The following is a 20,614-nucleotide window of genomic DNA, read 5'->3' on the forward strand; positions in this document are numbered from 1 at the left end:
TCTGTACCACAAGCTTCACATTGTTTGTGGTTGTACCCTGGGAAATAGATAGTGCTTCTTACTCTCAGGCAAAATAGGATTAGAAGAGAAATTGACTTTGAGAAAGGCCTGAACTTGAATATTTTGGAGGTTTTGAGAAGATGGAATTTGTTAAAAGATAAGATTGACACCAGGGGCAGCTAAGTGGCACAATGGATTGAGTGCCAGATCTGGAGTCAGGAAGACCTGAGTTCAAATCCAGCCTCAGACACTTTACTAGCTGTATGACCCTGAGTTAATCACTTAACCCTGTTTGCCTCAATTTCCTCATCTGTAAAATGAGCTGGAGAAGGAAATGGCAAACGATTCCAGTCTCTTTTCCAAGAAAATCCTAAATGGGGTCTTGAAGAGTTGGACACAGCAGAACAACAAAAATTGACACCATGAAGACTTTTTTATGGTGGAACTCGATATCTTGGAGAATCCCAACTCTATTTTATCATACTTCTTGGCTACTCTTGGAAGCCTTAACAAGGTCCTTCCTTCCTCCCAAATTCCAGCTTTCATGTTTACATAATAGTATCAAATATACAGGTGTTAGTAATGGTGAGGTAAGTGGTTTACACGTAAAGCATTTTTAAAGCTCTATAATTTTGCCTTCAGAGGCAGTATTTCTACAAGCTCAATGGGCTTGTTTTCTGGCTAATTATGCTGTATAATAATATATGTGTGTATATTATGTGTATAATAGTACAGTCATTTATTGAGACACATTGTACAGGTTACCTTGATTCAATGTTATTATCTAACTATTTCTGTTACTTATTCATCCTAAGTGGGTCCCTGGAACTTTTGGTTTAAACCATGTTTCTAGCTAATATTTAAAAACAATGACACTGTTTCTTTTTGAATTGTGGTGTTAAATATGTGCTTTTATTTGAACAGGTTCTGGGTCTCATCCAAAACATGAGTGTTTTCCAGTGTCCAAAATGTAAACATGAAACTCATATTTTTGGAGTTGATGGTGCAAAGAAACTAGCAAAAACCCTTGGTCTTGATGTTTTAGGTAAGAACAGTGTTTTGTTTTGTTTTGTTTTGAGAGAAAGCAGCATTAGAGTCTGGGGAGATATGGGAAATATCGATGTCTAAGGAAATATTAAAAGGCATTTGGTTCATGTTTTTAAATGAGAGCACTCTAGTGCTGATCTTTGTGATAACCTTTCATTAGCTTTTTAGAATACTGCCAGTAGAAGGCTTGTTATGAATTAGGATCGTAAGATACTAGGTTTAGAATTGAAAAGGACTTTAGAGACTGTCCAGTACAACCCCCATATTTTATAGATGAGTAACCTGAGGCTCACAAGTCACAAATTAAGTGACTTGTCAGTGTCACACATGTAATGAGTGAAAGTTGGGATTTGATCCCAGATTCTCTGACTCTGAATCTATTTCTCTTTCCCGTATAGCACACTGCCTCCTTTTAGTTGGGAAGTGTGCTTTGTCAACTATTATGATAATTGCCCTAATAGATTAAACAATTGGCAAACAAAGTACTTAATATGTGCCAGGCACCATGCTAAGCTCTGAGGATGCAAAGAAAGGCAAAAATATGGCCCCTGCTTTCAATGACTTCATTAATAAGAATTGGGGAGGCAACATGCAAATAATTGGGTATATACCCGATATATGCATTATAAATAGAAGGTAATCTCTAGTTTTAATTTGATAGAAGAGTTTTATGAGCTGCAGACTGTGATTTGGAAGACTACATATTCAGTTGGCAATCAGCAATTTGTGTGCCAATTTTGGGTCATATCTATCAATATAAATAGGTATATGTGAAAATGTTTATTCATTACATGGAAGGATATCCATTAAGATTCCATGTAAACTTTAGTTCTTGGTATATATCTAAAGACATTTATGTAAACATCATTACATTTGTTCTCTTTAGTTCAGAAAGTACAATTTGTTGCCTTCTGTGATTTTGCCATTTTTCTCTCATGTTTCTATAAGAAATCTACCTTAATATAATATTACAAATAGTTAGCTTTGAATTTAAGAATGAGTTAGCTTTAGAGGAACTAAATGTTGGTGTGTTAAATATGTTACAATGATGATTTCCTATAAAATGTTATATACCAAATTCCATATAACTTAATCCAATTTTAAAAACTGATTTAGGCATTGGTTTAATTATGAATGAATAACTAGGCAGAGGAAAATGTTGGGTAGCAGATAAAAGAGACAACGAGAGAGTGTTATTGAAATTATTAGCCGTTAGTACTTTTAAAAAAATTGTATTGTTAAGATCTCCCAGAGATCAAAGAATAGCGAAACAGTAATTGAATTTACCACAGATGGAGTTAAACGTTATTGTTGTGGTGCATTTGCTTCAGTACCTAGGTGAATATTAATGAAGTATTTCGATATATTACTATAATTATATCCAGTAATTATACTCTGTAACTGTTTTTCATGTAACTAACCTAAGAAGTTCAATTACCCAAATCTACATAATAACATAAGAGACTGACACATGTTTGTGAAGAAAAATAAATGCATAATTAGAAGGGCACTGTTAGCTTACATTAGCAATGTCACAGAATAAAGTGTACTGCAACAAATCTAAGAAAAATTCAGCTATATACCATGCATTGTGTCATACTTAGTGGTATCTGCCAAAGCCTACATTTTTTTTTTAACAAAATAAACATTTTCTTATTTAGGAAAGTCTGTAATTTTTAGAAGATGCATTTGTATATCATTTAGACTGTTACTTCATTGTTCATAACTCTTTTTATATTTCATATGAGGGTGCCAACTATGTTTCTAGTTTTTTCTCAATGCTTCCCCAACATTTGTGGAGTTAATTCCAAGGAATAGAGAGATGATCAGGGTACCCCTCCCACTGCCCATTCTCCAACATTTAGCAGGAAATACTCTTTAAACAGATGTTATATGTTAAGTGTTACCTTTTTGCCATTAAAAGTTTTTGGCAAAATCTGATGTAAAACTCAACATAATTCCCAGCAGAGTTTATCAAAGGGTATAAGTTATACCAGGCCAGTACAAAGAGTGAGAAAACTGTTAAGGCCCCGTAGGAGGTCTCTCTAGTTGACGAACTGAGAGAAATAATTATTAATAACTAATGATCTGGGGAGATCCAGAGTTCCCCCCTTTTTCTAAAGTCTTTATTTTGAAGCTTAGCTTCTAAGGGACAGGACTAATAGGATAAGAAATAGGATTAACATTCTCCTCAATTTGTATTGCTACCCCACTCATCCTTACAAGGATTTCATCTAACATGAAACTCCTTTGTCTTCATTGTCTTCTGTTCAGGCTAGGCTGGGAGATGTAGATGCTTTGTATCAATTTACCCCAAGCTGTGGGTGATTTGGAAGTAAATGACATAATCAAAGTTATAGCCTTTTTTCAAATAGGTTCACCTCTCATTGTAATATTCATTGTCTCTCATTGATTGTTGACCAGTCATAGTTGATTGCTATCTGCAGGAACTCCACTCTTCTAAGGGCATATAAACTGTGAGCCCACTGCCATGATTCCTCTTTGGCATTTGAGAATGTCACTAACCCTTTTATTAATAAAATGCTAGAATTATTAATAAAATTATTAATGACCCCAAAACTTTGTCTGTTGAATTTTTTAAACATCACAGAACATGCTTCTCCAGGCCTATAGAATCCCTGGCCCATCATCATCCTTTTCCATACTAAAAGCTAGACCAGTATCTGGTGAAGGTCATAGCAATGTGATTGCTGTTCTTTATACAGAAAAAAGGCTTGGTTGCTAATGTCACTCTTTATCAGTAAGGCCCCACTTTTCACGGATCCTTTAAATTTAAGAGCACTAATTGGCAAGGGGATATGTGCTTGATCTAATGGACAGTCTTTTCTGCCATTATGATTGGGTTTGTGGCATCTCAGCCTTGGTACACATTTACGACCATCATTGGCCTCAGAGGTAGGCATCTGCTGTCTAGTGTGAAAACCTATGATAACTTGGTTCTCATAACCTGTCAGTGGTGTCAGACTCAAATAGAACAGGGGCTCTTAAACCATAAATAAGGTTTTCTGTTGGCTACATATTGGCTTAGTTTTAAAATGTAATATTATCTATGTTTTATTGTATTTTTATTTATTTTGTTACATATTTCCCAATTATATTATAATCTGGTCTGGGTCAAACTTAAGAGCATTATGAGCCACCTGTTTGACACCTCTGACCTAAGTGGCATTGGCAAAGGATTGTTATTTTTGGGTGGGCAGTCTATTCAACATGGGTATCCTGAGAATAGCCTTGAACAACGATACTGGTATTGTAGAGTATAGGGCCAAAATCTTTTTCAAAAGTTATAAAGAAAAAAAACTTCAATTTTTAGCATGCAAACTTATGATGTTATGAGTGACTGTACTTCAGAAGAATCCTTTAACACAACATGAAAGCAAAAAGAATTACAATAAACCATACTTAATAAAAATTCCTTGAATTTAGAAAAGACATTTCCTTGAATAGGAATTGTACTTATAGCTTCAGTTTGTTGTTGCTGTTATTATTATCATTAATCTTAAGAGTGATAATTTGATCTATCATTTGTACAAGGAGAAATTAATATATTGATAGCAACTCAAGTTGAGGTCTGTCAAAGTCGAAAGAAGGTACTGGCTAATTTTTTTGTATTTATTTAGTATTTTATTTTCCCCCAGTTGCATGTAAAAACAATTTTTGACATTTGTTTTTTAAAACTTTGAGTTTTAAATTCTCTCCCTTCCTCCCTCCCCACCCCCCTCATTGAGAAGGCAAGCAATTTGATATAGGTTACACATGTGTAGTCATGCAAAACATATCCATAATAGTCATGTTGTGAAAGAAAACACAGACCAAAAAAACCCAAGAAAAATAAAGTTTAAAAAAATATGCTTCAGTTTGTGTTCAGACACCATCAGTTCTTTCTCCTGGCTAATTTTTTTTAAAAAAAATTGCTCAGGACAGTGTTTCCATGCAACTGCACTGGTTCGAAAGTTTTTTTTTTTAATCCTACTTGCACTTTTAAAGAGTACTTGCTACTGCCTCATGGAAGTGAAGGAACATTTATTAAGCACCTATTATGTGTCAGGCACAGTGCCAAGTATTTTACAAATGTTATCACATTATCTCACAAAATAATAACACTCATTGCTTTGAAATTGCACTACATGATTTGCTAAATAATAAAAAACCTACTTAAAATAGGTATATGTATATTGTTAAATGCAAATTCTAACTTAAAAAAAAAGAGATGGTTCCAGTAATTCCTTTGACTTCATGTAGTCTTGAGGTAGTTACAATAATGCTCAGTTATTTAGTTCTTGTAGTTATAGCTGTAGGATGACATGAAGTTTCTGTTGAAAAATATAAAAGAAAAAAATATTGAACCAAAACAAGAATGCTGTCTTGCACAAATTAGTTCAATGGTAAATGCCTGTCACGTGCAGACCACAAGGTATTTGGAGAAATATTAAGATAAATAGGATGCCCTTTACCCTCAGTTTTGTAAAGCATACAATCTAACAGGGGATACAAAACATGCAGAAATAAGAGTAAATGGAAATGGAACCAAATGAGAACCTAAGAGAAGTACAAACTAAAGTCTGAAAGGGAAAGATAATTAATTACTCATTTGGAGGCATTAATAATAATAGTAATAAAAGTAGCCAATATTTATATGGCATGTACTGTATACCAGGCCCTATTCTAAATGCTTTACAATGATCTCGTTTGATCCTTATAACTTTGGGAGATAGGTGCTATTATTATCCCCATTTACATATGGAGAAACTGAGGCAAACAGTGTGACTTGCCCAAGGCCACACAGCTAGTAAATGTTTGAGTCTGAATTTGAACTTCCTGACTTCAGACCCCATGCCTTATCCACTGCACCACCTAGAAGCATCAGGGAAGATTTCATTGAGGAGAAGGCATTTGAACCAAATCTTGAAAGATTAAGTACCAAGGTTCCATGATCTCAAACATAGGCATGACTGAGAGAATAGGAAAGGGTTTGAAATATGTTGTTGGTGGAAAGAGTCTTGGATTTGGAAACATATGACCTGGGCTCGAAGCTGGGATTGGTCACTTAGTGACTGTGGCCCTGAGCATGTCAGTTAACCTCTTTAGGGCTCAACTTCCTTATTTTAAAAATAAGGCCTTTTCTTTCTCTAAATCTATGATCTCATGAAGCTGTGAGCTTGTGAAATAGTCGCCATTGCCCAGCCCTCTGATGCTTTGTGTACTGAGATCTCAGCACAGTACAATATGTGAGATTTCTTTAGTATCAGACACAACTTACTTCAGTCCTTGGATGGGTCTATGTCCTCATCAGCGTAGTGAGTCCCATCGGTGATGCAGACTGCAGCACATCCGTGCCTTCCCATCCCACATGACTCTAGTTTGTGTCCTCTGCAAATCCTCCTGAGGGAGCCCGCCCTAATGGCATCTTCCTCTGGATCTCCTGACATGGTGTAGATGCCAGTGGCGTAGGTGGGCTGCTCACTGGGTGTTCCTCACTTTCTACATGAATCATCTACGAGTCATAAATCTCCCTGGTAACTTCCTTTTCGGCTCTTAAGCAGCTTTTCATCATTAAGTATTGAACCCTACTCACACACATGATGTCTCTTTTCATTGACCTTTTGGTGATCCTCAGCTATAATTCTTCAGCAATTGTGGTGTGCCGTGACTTGTGACGAGGTAGCACTGTCAGAAGAATGCTGATATTAAATACTTTAGACTTTATTTCAGAGAAAAATGTGGGCCCATTAAAACTTTGGTGCATTTTCCCAGAAATAGTCCAGCCTGCTCCTCCCTCTTCTTCCTGCCTGTCTCCAGCAACCGTCCAGGTTCTGTGTATCAGTGGCCCAGCTCTATGATGAGTCAATTAAGTCAGGTCAGTCAGCATTTATTAAGCAACTGCCATGTGCTATGCCAGACTCTATACCAGATACTGGCAGTACAAAGACAAAAACATAAACATATAGTCCTTCCCCTCAAGGAGCTTACATTCATCAGGGAAAATGTCAGGTTTATCTATAATTAAATGAAATGTTTGCGCAGTAAACACAAGATGATTTTCACTAGGACCTGGGGGAGAAATAATTAGGAGAAGCCTCATGTTAGAGGTGGCACTTGAGCTGAGTTTTGAAAGGAACTAGGGAGATTAAGATGTATGGGTAAAGAAGGAGTATATTGCAGGCATGGGGATGGAAGCTAGAATGTCATATACAAGGAAGGAAACAAACATTTATTAAATGCCTACTCTGTGCCTGGCACTATGCTAAGCGCATTGCAAATATCACCTCATTTGATCCATTTTACAGATGGGGAAGCTGAGGCAGACAGAGGTTAAATGACTTGCCCAAGGCTACATAGCTAGTAAGTGTCTGAGGCAGGATTTAAACTTGGGTCTTCCTGATTCCAAGCCCAGTAGTCTGTAGGGACCTTTTAGTTGGATCATAGATTGAGTGAAGTGGGGTACTAATAATCACTGAAAGGATGGCTGCCAGATTGTGGATCTGGCTTTCAGTGCCAAACAAAGAACTTTGTATTTTATTCTGGATATAATGGAGGCAGTTAAGAGCTCCTGGAGCTTTATGAGCAGTGAGATGGCATGGTCAGACCTTTGCTTTTTAAGAATATCAATTTGGCATCTGTGAGGAGGGTGGAATAGAAAAGAGGAGTCAGAGAGAGCAGTTAAAAGGCTTCAGCAGTAGTCTAGGTGAATGGCAGAGAGAATCTGCACCAGGATGGTAGCTGTGGAAATAGAGAGAAGAGGATGGATACAATAGATGCTGCAGAGAAAAAAATCATTAAGATTCTGGCAAGTGATTGGATATGGGGGTTGAGAGAGAAAGAAGAGGTAAGGCTGATGCTCAGTTGAGGTGAACCTCAAATACTAAAGAATGGGGAAGTTAGGAAGAAGGGTAGGTGTGGGGTGAAAAGTAGAGTTCTATTTTGGCCATATTAAGTTTGATATGCCTATGGAATATTTAATGGGAAAAGTCAAATAGGCAGTGAATGACTTGGTATTAGGCCTCAGAAGAGAGACGAGGGCTGGGTATATAAATATGAGAGTCATCAGCTTAAAGATAACAATTGAACCAATGGGGATCTGTGAGATTACCCAGGGAAAGGGATGGGATATGCTCACAGCCATTTGGCAGGAGACCAATGATAATTAAGCAAAGGAGACTTGAGAAGGAAGCACCTACTAGATTCAATAACTAACTTAAAACCATAGCTCCTCTTTCCTAGATCACAGTTTACTCCTATCGGTTCATTCTATTTGAAGTAATTCTATATTAAACTTTTGTGGCCTAGTAGGAAGAGCCCTGAAATGCAGAGTCAAAAGACTTGAGTTTTAATTTCTGCTCTACCTTTTAGTACTTATGACACCTTGGGCAAGTCATTTCATCTCTATGGGCCCTAATTTCCTCATCTATAAAATAAACAGGATAGATAGATGATTGATAGATAGATAGATAGCTGTCTTTCATAGCTTTAGATCTGTGATACTATGATCCTGCCAATTGCTGAAGAAAATTATTTGGTTCTTCCTTGGGGCTTCCAACACTTCTCTCCAATATGGTCTATTTATAGCTATTTCCTTGCCATCCAGTGGCAGAACTTCCTCTTTCTGTAATACCGTATTTCATGTTATTTCATCTTTAATAATAGCCTCAACTGACCCTTCACAGAGTTTCCTCATCAAACAGAGTGCACAATGGAAAGCTAGTTCCCATCTACCTTTCTAGCTTTATTTCTTATTATTCTTTTCCATGAGCTTTGTTTCAGCTAAATTCAATTGCTACCTACTCCCCTGACCTGATATTCCACCTTCTGGGTCTGTGCATTTTTTCTTACTCCTGCCCATCCTTGGAAGGCACTAGGCTCCTCTCCATCTCATTAGCCTTGTCTGCCTTCAAGGTTCAGCTCAGGTGCCACCTCTTTTGTGAAGCCTTCTGTGACCACTCCAAGTTATTAGTTATCTCTCCTTCAATTTTTCCATGTATTAGATGCATACTTTCATAATGTATACTTTTGTATGGTGTAAACCCTTAGTTGCCAATACTCTTTCATTTCTGTCTTGTATCCCCAGTGCTTTGAACCTAGTAGGTACTTAATAATGTTTGTTAAGTAGACAAATGAGTTGTGCATCCAATTGCATGTGATCATAATTGGATGATAGGCATTCATTTATCCACTTCAATTTTCCTATGTGGATAATTAGGCTGAACTCTTGAGTGATTATGGATGTCAGGTAAGAGATTTTCAGTGTGAATGACCTAAATAACTAATCGGCATCCTTCCTGCATTTCACCTTTGCATTGGATATACTCTCTGATGATGGCAAATGCCTTTGGCAAACATATGTCTCTTTGTTTTATGCTTCAATTGATATTAAAAAGCAAGGGGCCATTAAATATAGTGAGATCTGTTGTTATATCTATTACAGTTTCTTGTAGGATTTTGACACTTGCGTAAGAAACACCTTGTTAGAAGAGGGAATTTGAGGAGTATTTTGCTCTACTGAACCAAATGTTCTTCTCTCATCCCCTCCAAAAAAAGAAATAAACACAATAGTTTGGTTTTTTTTTTTGCATTCTCTACTTGTTGACTTGATTTCTCTATATCATACAGTCACTTGGATAGATATGGTCTGCTATAGAATATTATATGCATAAGTCTGCATGTCTCTATCTCCAGTCTTCATCAAGAATGCCCTGATGTGTAGACTATTCTCAGAAAGATTTGATAGAGGTCGAAAGCAGGTATACAAACCAGTGAGAGTAATGAGACACATAGGAAAAGACACCTAATGATTCAGATCCTGGGAGTCTGCCATGTTGTATACAGAGAGAAGTCTTCTTCCTTCCTACCAGTACATAACTCTGATACTGCCTTATGATATCTCATGAGCATGCAGTTCAGGCTTTGAGGCTGGTGCTCTCACAATGGCTCTTTGCAACAACTATTGCCTTCCTGCCCCATACATCAATTGTCCCTACCTTCTGGATTGTGGTAAAATAGGGTCACCCCTTCCAAAGTAAGAGTATCATCTCCAGAGAAGAAGGCAGTCACCTTTTCTTACTGACTGCCCCTTGCAAAGAATTATCTAGTGACCTGCAGGTCCACATGGGCCTCTTTTTTCTTGCTCTACTGGGTTAGTGTTATTTTATTACCTTTTTCTAAGTTAGGGGCTTCATATCTGTAAAGGCCTTCGTGGCTTGCCTTAGTGATTCTTGTCCAGCATTTGCTGTCTTTTCCTGTAGCTAGTGTTCCTTACCTTCTCCTAAAGGGAAAAAAAACTCACTTGGGATGGGAAAAGGCCAGAAACCTTGCTGTAAACTAGCATTTTAACATAGTTTATTTATGCTTGGAAGAAAAATTCGTATTATTTTCATGAATAAACATAATCAATTATGCCTTTTATTCCTTCTTTTTGCCAGCCCTGACATTTTCCTTTGCAGTATCCCTGACTCTCTTCATTTTGCTTTTGCATTCCTTTCACTGTTTTCTTGTTGTCTTTTTCTTCTCATACAGGCTGAGCCTTGCAAGTCTGTGGTTTGGTTCATTTTTCTTTGCATAGTCAAGGGATCATAAATCACGCCAAAGCCTGTTGTTTTGCCACCACCAAAATGGGTTCTGAATCCAAAGACAAAAATGACATCTGGAGTTGTCTCACATGTCTTGGCCAGTTTTTCTCGAATTTCAGTCTTAGGCACTGTGGCCTTTCCAGGATGAAGCACATCTATAACCATCTGTTTATGTTGAAGAAGTCTGTTTGTCATGAACTTCCTGGTTCTGATGATCACAGTGTCTTTCGTGGTGGTGGCCGGCTCCTCAAGGAGCAGGAGAGGAAAATGCGCCTTAAATTGTTGATAGCTTCCTAGCAGCAACAAGGGTCACTCCAGTCTCTCCCTCTGCCTCCTTTTTACCTTCAGGGGCTTACTCCCAGCTCCTAAAACTTCCCTTCTCAAGGCATTCCTAACTAGGACAGAGACTTGAACATAGAAGACTCAGCCTGCAGGATTTCTCTATATCTTTGTATCAACTTCTGGACTGATAACTTCTTAGCAAGAAATATCCTGGTTGGCCCCCTTTCCCAGGTTACCTTGACTTAAAGCTCCAGTTGCTAAATGAGTTGAGGGATATTAAAGCTAGGTTCTTGTGAGCCAGGTTTGGAAGAATCCATACTCTGAGCTCATGTCCAAGACAAGTGTTGGTCTTCCTGAGCCATTACAGCTATTAACAATTCCTCTCTGTGAAAGATTTGCTGACACCCCCCACCCCCCAAAAAATAATGGGGGCTGAGAGTTCTTAATCTGCCAAGACATTGGAATGGTTTCTTGCCTCATCAGTCTTCCCAAGGGTCTTCTTTCAGTCATGCCAAGTAATTCTCAAGGAAAGTCTTCCTTTAGAGAAGGAGTTCTTAACCTGGAGTCCATGCATTTGGTTTTTTTAATATTTCAATAATTGTATTTCATCATTGTTCATTTCCTTTGTAATCCTATCTATCTATCTATCTATCTATCTATCTATCTAATGTGTGTGTGTGTGTGTGTATTTAAAGACTAGATTCTGATAAGGGTCCATAGCTTTCACTAGATTGCCAAAGGGGTCCGTGACACACACACAAAGTTAAGAATCACTGCTCTAGAGCATAATTCTTTAGCTCTGTCCTCAACTATAGGTTTCATAGGACTTGGAGTCAGGAAGACCTGAGTTAAAATCCTGCCTTAGACATTTAGTAGTGTGTGATCACACTCCAGTCACTTAACCACTCTCAGCCTCCGTTTCCTTATCGGTAAAATGGTCAGCTATGTACAGGGAGCTATTTTTTGTTTCAGGTGCCAAACTGGAGATAAAAGACAAAAACTCCCTCAAGAAGTTTACATTCTTCCAGGGCAGAGCACACATGTGCAGAGCTAAGTAAATACAAGGTAATTTGAGTAGAAAGGGAGCATTAAAAATGGAAGAAATTAGGGAATACTTCACAGATGACTGGGCACCAGAGTTGAATCTTGAAGGAAAATAAGACTGTGAAAAGCTGAGATGCAAAGGGCTCACACTCCAGCTTTTACTGGTGCAGAAAGAAGGGAGATAGAATATTGAATTTATTAGGAAACAGCTAGTAATCCAGTTTGACTGGAACATAGAGTCTAGGAGATGTCATATGAAGTTAGATTGAAAAGGTAATTTGGAGGTAGATTGGAAGATTACATCCTAAACTCAACATGTCCAAAACTAAACTCATTATACTCTTTCCTCACCAAATCTCCCTACTTCCTGACTTCCCTGTTACTGTTGAGGGCAACACCCTGCTCCTAGTCGCCCAGGCTCACAGCCTGGGCGCCATCCTTGACTCCTCACTATTTCTTATCCCCACCCCAATCCCACCCCATGTCAAATCTATTGCCAAGACTTGTTGATTTTAGCTTTGAAACATGTCTTGAATGTGCCCCCTTCTCTTCTGTGACATTGCCATCACTCTGGTTCAGGCCCTCATCACCTCATGCCTAGCCTAATGCAATAATCTGCGGGTAGATCTTACTGCACCCCACCCCACCCCCAATTTAATAAACTTCAGTGGTTCCCTATTGCCCCTTGGATCAAATACATAATCTTCTTTTTCATGTTCAAAGCCTTTCAGATTAGCTCTCTCCTATCCTTCCAGTCTTCTTATACTTGACTCCCTGCTATATACTTTTGATCCAGTGACCCTGGCCTCCTTGCTGTTCCACGAACAAGACACTCCATCTCTGGGTTCCGGGCATTTTTTCTTGCTGTCACCCATATCTAGAATGCTCTTCCTCCTCATCAAGAGGTACAGACCTCTTGGTTTCTCTGGCTTCCTTTAAGTCCCAAGTAAAATCCTATCTTCTTATACTTAGGGTCTGAGGGCTAGATTTTTTTTCTCTTCCCTACTTATTTATTCTATCACACGCCCCCATCAAATACAGGGACAGTTAAATCTTTTGTCCCATGTGGTTTCATTTATGATTTCTTGAAATAGAGCTCTGGAAAACCAGGCTTTGATAAAGCCCATTGGGATTCAAATGGAGCTGCTAGACTATGCCTTAAACCCAGATCACTCTGGCGCTCACTGATTAGCAATGCATTGATAGGTCCCAGCCCAAGCCCTTGGTCAGTGTTTGGGTTTTGATGGCTCAGAGTGAGTGTAAATTGCAATTGTTTCTGTTCTGGCCAGAAACCCTGAGGATCTTCCCCTCCCAGATTGATTTTTTTTTTTTAAGTAGGTAAACTAGGCCATCTTTTGCCTCATTTCTTACCTAGCCTTAAATCACTGAATCACTGAATGAGTTTTGCCTCAGATAAATTGAGACCTGGGAAAGACCTTAGCCAGTCTTGACCTATATCTTGCCAATGGACTCAGATGACTCTGGAGGAGAGAGTGAGGCTGATGACTTTTCACAGCCCTGCCTCACTTAAATGCAAGTCAAGACATTACCCTTTTGATGTCATTAGTCCTCTTTGAGAATGAAGGAGGAACAATAACAACAAAAAATACTTTCCATCTACCAACATGACAAGGTCAGACTTGTGCTTTAGTAAGATAATTTTGGTAGCTGTGTCAAAGATGTTTTATAGAGGAGAGTCTGGATGCAGGAGAATAATTAAGAAGCTATTGGGGCAGCTAGGTGGCACAGTGTAGATATAGCACTGGCCCTGGAGTCAGGAGAACCTGAGTTCAAATCTGGCCTCAGACACTTGACATTTACTAGCTGTGTGACCCTGGGCAAGTCACTTAACCCTGACTGCCTCGACAACAACAACAACAAAAGCTATTATTGTAATCTGGGCAAAAGATGATGAGGGCTTTGACTAGGGCTGTGGCTATGTGAGTAGAGAGAAGGAAAGAGATGAGAAAGATGTTGTAGGAATAGAATTACTAAGACTCGCCAACTGATTAGTTATGGGAGAAGAAGGCATTGATGCTCATAGCCCTAAACTGAGTGACTGAGGCCCCTTCACCAGATGAGACCCCTTCATAGGGTCTAGTATCCTTTAGGAGTCTAAAGTCTCTGGATAGCCTTTATTTACCCAATAGGGAAGCTTTTCTGTCTTCCTAAGGACTTAAACCTGGGTTTGCACTATCAGGATAGATAATCAAGGAGACCGTCCTGGAAACAGGCAGAGTTCTAGTTCTTAGGACCCTCTAGTGTCCAGCTGAGCCTTCCTTGCTCTGTGGGTTGGGGCTCTCAGTCTGCTCTAGTAGTACTGTATAGTTTTCTGATCCTGACCCCATCTTCTAAACATTCATTCAATGATAAGATCACATCAGTTTGTGCATCAGATGCCTAGGCGTCATATATCCGGCTAAGTGGTCCTTTAAGCCTTTTGCATTTAAATATTTCCTTAAACATTGCAACCTCTTAACCCAAGATGGCTTCTATTTGGCAGATTAGTTTTATATGCTATTACAGACTACTTGCTCTGCCCGAGAGCCAACCTGACCACAGCTAAAAGACAAGAAGCCTTGCCTTAAACTGTTGCAAGCTCCCCTGATAGGCCCTCCCAGGTCTGAGTGACTGCCTAATCCATGGTTCAATCCCCTCCCATCCACCTTTGTTACAGGCCTGTGGATAAGATCTTAGAACAGGCCTTTCCCTGTGCTTCTTTCCCTGGAATATGAGTGAGGAATGACGGCAGGATCAGGAGGTCACTTGATGCAGATTCTGTGATCTTCCCTCTAGGATGCTCCTACTGCATCACAAGTCAAGCAGCCACCCGCTCTCATTACTGCAGCTGTTCACCCAGCTGGTGTGTTGCATCCATCAGACCTTTTTAGGTTATAGTCTGTTTGATATGCTGCTGTTACTGCCAGAGTCCTACAGATTTTGAGTGCCATGGGCCTATGATTTCTGACAAAGGTGCATCTTAGAGATAAAGCATGGATTCTTCACTTGAGGTCTGTGAACGTTGTAGTTGTTTTAAAATTTTGATAGGTGTAACCAATATAATTGGTTTCCTTTGTAATTCTATGTATTTTATTTTGTACATTTAAAAACAATACGCTAAAAGAGGTCCTTGACTGACAATTGGATCTATAACACACACAAAAAGTTAAAATATATGGACTGTCTCCAGTGAACCGTCACTAACCTCACAATGGTCCTTTAATGTTCACTTAATACACTTCCATGAATGCAGCACAGCCTAAAATTTCCTGAGGATACACTTATACAGGGAAGCAAGAACAGACACACAGGGAAAGCTAACTGTCTAACACCCAGAACCACACAGTGTTGCTAACTTTTTCATGAAAAGGTCTCCCTCAGTTCTCCCTCTTCATCCCCGACCTCTACTATTGCATTTTAGTGGACCAGTGTAAACACTCACTCAGGGGTTCTGGTTCTCCCAGCCTGTGACCCTAGGCAAGTTATTTAATCTTTCAACCACAGATTCCTCATATGTAAAATGGTGATATTGAATCTCACAAGGTTGTTGTGAAGCTCAAACTAGTTAATATATGTCAAGAGCTTTGTAAATTTTTAAATGCTATATGATGTTAGTTATATTGCTATTATTATTATTATTATTTTTAATATGCTGCCTATAGTTAGCCTCTGAATGAGAAAGGCTGATGCTCTTTCAGGTTCTTGCCAACAACTGCTGCCTTAGTGCCTCATAGATCAACTCCCCTGCTCCCCTGATTGTGGTAATGTGTAGGATTTCAAGGGGAAGAGGGTGGCAGCATTGTAGGCACAGGAAATGGTGTGCAGGGTGGTATGTGGTAGGAGAGCTTAGGAAATTTATAGGGAATGATGAGCAGTCCGGTGTGACTGGAGCCTTAGATTACTGTGAAATAAGGCTGGAAAGAATGAGAGGATGGTGTCAGATTCTGAAGAACTTTAAAAGCCAGACTAAGAAATCGAGACCTAATTGAAGAGAGAACAGAGAGTAATTGGAGGTTTAAAAAACGAATGATAAGGCCAGATTTGCACACATAAGAAAGATTAGTCTGTCCATGTAAAAGATGGTTTGGGGTGGGGGCTGGGGTAAGAAGATTGACTCAGAGTCTATCACAATAGGTCAGACTGTGAAAGTGGGGCCTGTACTATAAGGATGGCAGCCCAATAGAGAAGAGTACAGTTATCCCTTCCACATCTCAATTTTCCCCTTCGAGGTTTCTGTATATTGTGGGTTGGCGTAAGAAATTAAATGGGAATATTTTGGGAGTTTTGCAGGAGCTGCAGATGATACACACAGCCCAGCAACCAACACAGGAAAAGTTTAGAAACTCAGAAATGCATAAAATATATGTATAGTATTGTATAATACAGTCTATGACCAAATACTTAACCTAAATTTTACAATAAGGTACTGTAAACACCCCATAAGATAAAAAGAAAAAAAAAATTCAAACTTCTTCTCTGGTACAAATGAAGGGACAAAAATTTTTGCACAGATTTTCCAGATTGCATGGGGCACCATGCCCCTAACACCCCCTCTACCTCTCCTCCCCCCCGTGATGTGGAAAGGATAATTGTAGATAAGAGATCTTCATAGGATTGTCATGAAGATCAAATGAGATAAGTATGTAAAGAGCATTGCAAACCTTAAAGTATTATATAAATATCTTAATTCCTGTGTCAAATATTATGATGTATTATTTATATATTAAACAAAATATTTTTATTCCTTTTGATTTTTATAAGACTTTCTTCTTGTTCCTTCAAATAGTCTATTACCCTACGTGTTACCATTAGTCACTTCATTTTTGCTTTTTTCCTTCTTCATAGTTGTGGCTGATTTTTCTAAAGAATGTCATATTCTAGCCCTACTTTTTACATATTTGTCATAGTGACATATCCTGGCACTGAAGACTTCTGGTATGACCAGGTAGGAAAGACAACCTGTCTCCGATCTCATCTCCCACATTCTTGCAGAGTCCCTAGACTCATTTTTCCTTTGATCCATTACTTTCATTTGTCTCAGCTAATTCATTCCAAATATCAAAACTTTCCTATTAAGTAATGTTGTTTTTAAAATAAAGGTTCCCCCTGGTTTCCCAGGAAAATCCCACCATCTGCTTTTATAGCAAAAGTTTGCATGTTTTTCATAGTATTTAACAAGTAATTGCTTTTTATTGAAGAAAATAAATTTTATTTTTTACTTCAAGCCAGACTTTGATATTCTTTACGTTAGTCATTTCTGAGATAGTTAAACCAGAAAAAGAAAATGGTCCTAGATGATTATTTCTTGGGAAAATACTCTTAGAAAACTTGGCTTTCTTTGAGGCTCACCCCATATTCCATTTCCTTTAGGAAACCCTTCCTGATGGGTAGTGAGAAGCTTTTGTCTTCTCAAAATTGATCCTCAGGGATCATATATAAAAACCTGTGTTTAAGCTTTGAAAAGTCTGTCACAACCTTGCCCCAACCTATTTTTCCAGCTTTATAATTACTCTCTATCTTACACTTTGCTATCTAGCCAAGCAGACCTTCTTCCTACACATTACTCTGAATCCTTTCTCCATGTCTTTGCACGCCCTGACCCATATATAAGCCTGGAATGCACTCTCCTTATCTCTACCTCATAGAACCAACCTCTCTCTTCCCTTCAAGACACAGATCAAGCATCGTGAAAGCTTCTTCTACATGAAACTTGTCTTGATTCCCTCTGCTGCTAGTGCCTTCTTTCACAAATTACCTTGTGATTTATTATTTTGTGTTTATTTGTAATTTCTTTATATTTATTCTGAATATCCTTATATATTTATTTGTTCTCTTCCCTGTCAGAATGTAGTTTTGAGAATAGAGATTGTTTCATTCTATATATTTATATATCCAATGCTTAGCACAATGCTTGGCATATAGTAGATGTTGAATAAATATTTGCTGACTGATTGAAATTAGCATGTATCTAATCAGTTTACATGATGTATTTTCCCAGTAGACTATACCTTGAGGGTAGAGGCAATTTTTTTTTCATTTTATATTTCTTCTTGTATTTCTTTCAAGCGCCTCCTCACCCCCATTTAACACAGCATCTTGCACATAGTTGGTATTAAAAAATATTTGTTGAATTAGAAAACCTCCCAGTTTTTTATTTGGATACTTAAATCTCACTACAGGACTTTGAGGGCATATAATATAGTGGGAAGAGCACTCAATTTGACTATAGAAAATCTGGATTTATGGTCCAGCTCCTCCACTTGTTAGCTAATGCTCTTGTGAGAGTCAAGACATTTTTATATTTATATATTTATATCATCCCTATTTTATAGGGATTTTTATATTAACGAGAAAACTGAGGTAGACAGAGGTTAAGTGACTCACCCAACTAGTAAGAGCCTAAGACTAGATTTGAACTCGAGTCTTACCTGACTTCCCATCAGTCCCTCTTATCCACTGCACACCATCAACCCATTTACTGTTTATCCCACAGGACTCTCCATTTTCTCATTACATGCATTTGTACTGGCAGTCTTTCCCCCATGCCTTAAAGGCTTTTCCTCTGTACCTCTTAATGCCTAACTTCCCTGGTTTTTTTCAAGGAGCCACTTAAATCCCACTTTCTTTAGTAGGCTTTTCTGCCTTCCTCCTCCAGCTGTTTCCCTCTGTGATTATCATCCATTTACACTGTATGTAGCTTGACTGTGCTTAATTATTTCCATGTTTTCTTCCTTATTAGAATGTGAGCTCCTTGAGAGCAGGGTCTGTGTTTTTACCTTTATTTATATCCTTGTTGTTTATATGCTTGTTGACTTGACTTTAAGTGCTGCTCCCTGAGGGGGGATGGAGGCTCTTCCTTAAATTAGCTGTTTTCCTGTACTCTACTGAAATGTTTGTTATTGTTGGTTGTGCAAATGAAAGACTTTATCTCTGTGTAATGTGTTTCCTGTGATGCTACAGATTGCCATAAAAATCTAAGCATTTTGGTATCTTCCCTGCTAGTAGTAATTCTCAAAAAAAAAAAGTGTAATGGACTTCTAAATGATTTTCCTTAGGAACATCTTTCTGTTTTCCCTATGTTACAGTTCCCAACTGAGTCTTAAGGCAGTCCAGAGAATATTTAACTATGGAAGTGAATGAGGAATTTGCTAGCATTTAATTAAATCAGTGGGCTACTTAATAATGCATTTTGTCATCTGGCAATTAAATATTTAAGTGATATTTGAAACATTGACTAAAATCTCTTGCTAGCATCTCAAAAAATCAATGTATCCAAAACTGAAATTGTCTTGTTTCTCCCCTAAACCAAGGACTCCTGACTTTTCAATATCTGTTAATGGTACCATCACCCTTCTTGTCTAAGTTCTAAGCCCCAGGGTCATCTGTAGCCCCTTCTGATTCACTACATGAGTCCATTTAGTTAAAAAGTCCTATGGATTCTTTTGAAACCTCTCTCAAATCTGTCCCCTCCTTTCCATCCCTAAATTAATACACTGATGGGACTTAGAAAGCCTACAGGAATTAACAATTAACATGTCTCTAGGGCTATTTTTCTCAAATATCAGCTGTCTCAAGCAAATCTTTGGCAAATAAAGAACTATAGTCAATCCATGTTTGAATTCTCTGCCTGATGTATTGATCTTCTTTGTTTTTAGTAAAGAAGGAGCCAATATATTTTAGGAACCAGACATGAAGAAATTAAAGCTGAAACTGAATTGTGAAAGTGTAGGTGCCTGACTTATTTTCTTTCCCCAGGGTTACTCATGAGAAGGACAACTGTTTTCTTATGTTCAGATGAAAACAAAAAATATTTACGAGGTAGCTATTGTGTACAAAGTGCTAAGCTAGGATATAGGAGTACAAAACTTAAATAAAGCATTGTCCCCCTGCCCTCAAGGAGCTTACATTTTTTTATATGGAGGAACAGACACAAATAACTACAATACAAAGCAGAATGTAATATGAAAAATGAAGGATTATAGTCAAAGTACTATGAAAAAATTTGAAGAGGGAGAGATGACTTTTAGTTGTAGAAATCAAAAGAAGGTAATTGGTTGGCTCCTGTTGAGTTGGGCCTTGAAGTAAGGAAGGGATTTCATCAAGTAGAGATAGTTTGGGGCTGAAAACTTCTAAGAATACTTGACCAAGTTACCTATAAAATAACTTAAGTATGGATCTATTGTGTCTGATGTTGAGTATCCTGCTGAGCCCAATATAATGAGTTTGCTGTAAAATTCATCCACAAGTAACTAAATGAATAGACCTGTTGGATGGGATTATTTCCTGTTGTCCATTTAAATGTTGAATAATGTCTACCAGATACAAAAATTTTATTTTTATATTAATTAATGGTAAGCTGCTTTTTCTAACAATAGATAGCCAAGAGGTTCAGCTAACTGCTTTTGTAAATCTGCTCCCACTTAGAGATAATAAAGCCATTTCATCCTATTTGCTATAGCTGGAAGTTATATCCAGTTCATCTAAAGGCTGGACCAAGTTATTAAAATGTTTTTTTTTAAAGTGGGACTATAACATATCTCTGCTTTATACCCTTTAGGATTGGAATTTAATTTTTCAGAAGACTCTACCTGCTCTGATTTTAGCCCTGTTATTGGTATATATTCAGAGATATGGAAAGACAGGATAGATTTAAAAAA

At 38.1% G+C, this 20,614-nt stretch overlaps 1 protein-coding gene across 1 annotated transcript in view; it reads left to right on the forward strand.

The window, feature by feature from the left end:
* NUBPL (nucleotide binding protein like) overlaps positions 1-20,614 on the forward strand; it is a gene marked incomplete at its 5' end in the record, with an annotated part of 302,534 nt that overhangs the window by 264,311 nt on the left and 17,609 nt on the right. The window contains 1 exon segment of the mRNA XM_027870181.1: positions 925-1,045. Within this exon segment, the coding sequence (XP_027725982.1) occupies positions 925-1,045 (121 nt within the window).

The sequence above is a fragment of the Vombatus ursinus genome, unplaced genomic scaffold (genome assembly GCF_900497805.2).
Source record: "Vombatus ursinus unplaced genomic scaffold, bare-nosed wombat genome assembly UNPS02014794.1, whole genome shotgun sequence".
Lineage (NCBI taxonomy): Eukaryota > Metazoa > Chordata > Mammalia > Diprotodontia > Vombatidae > Vombatus > Vombatus ursinus.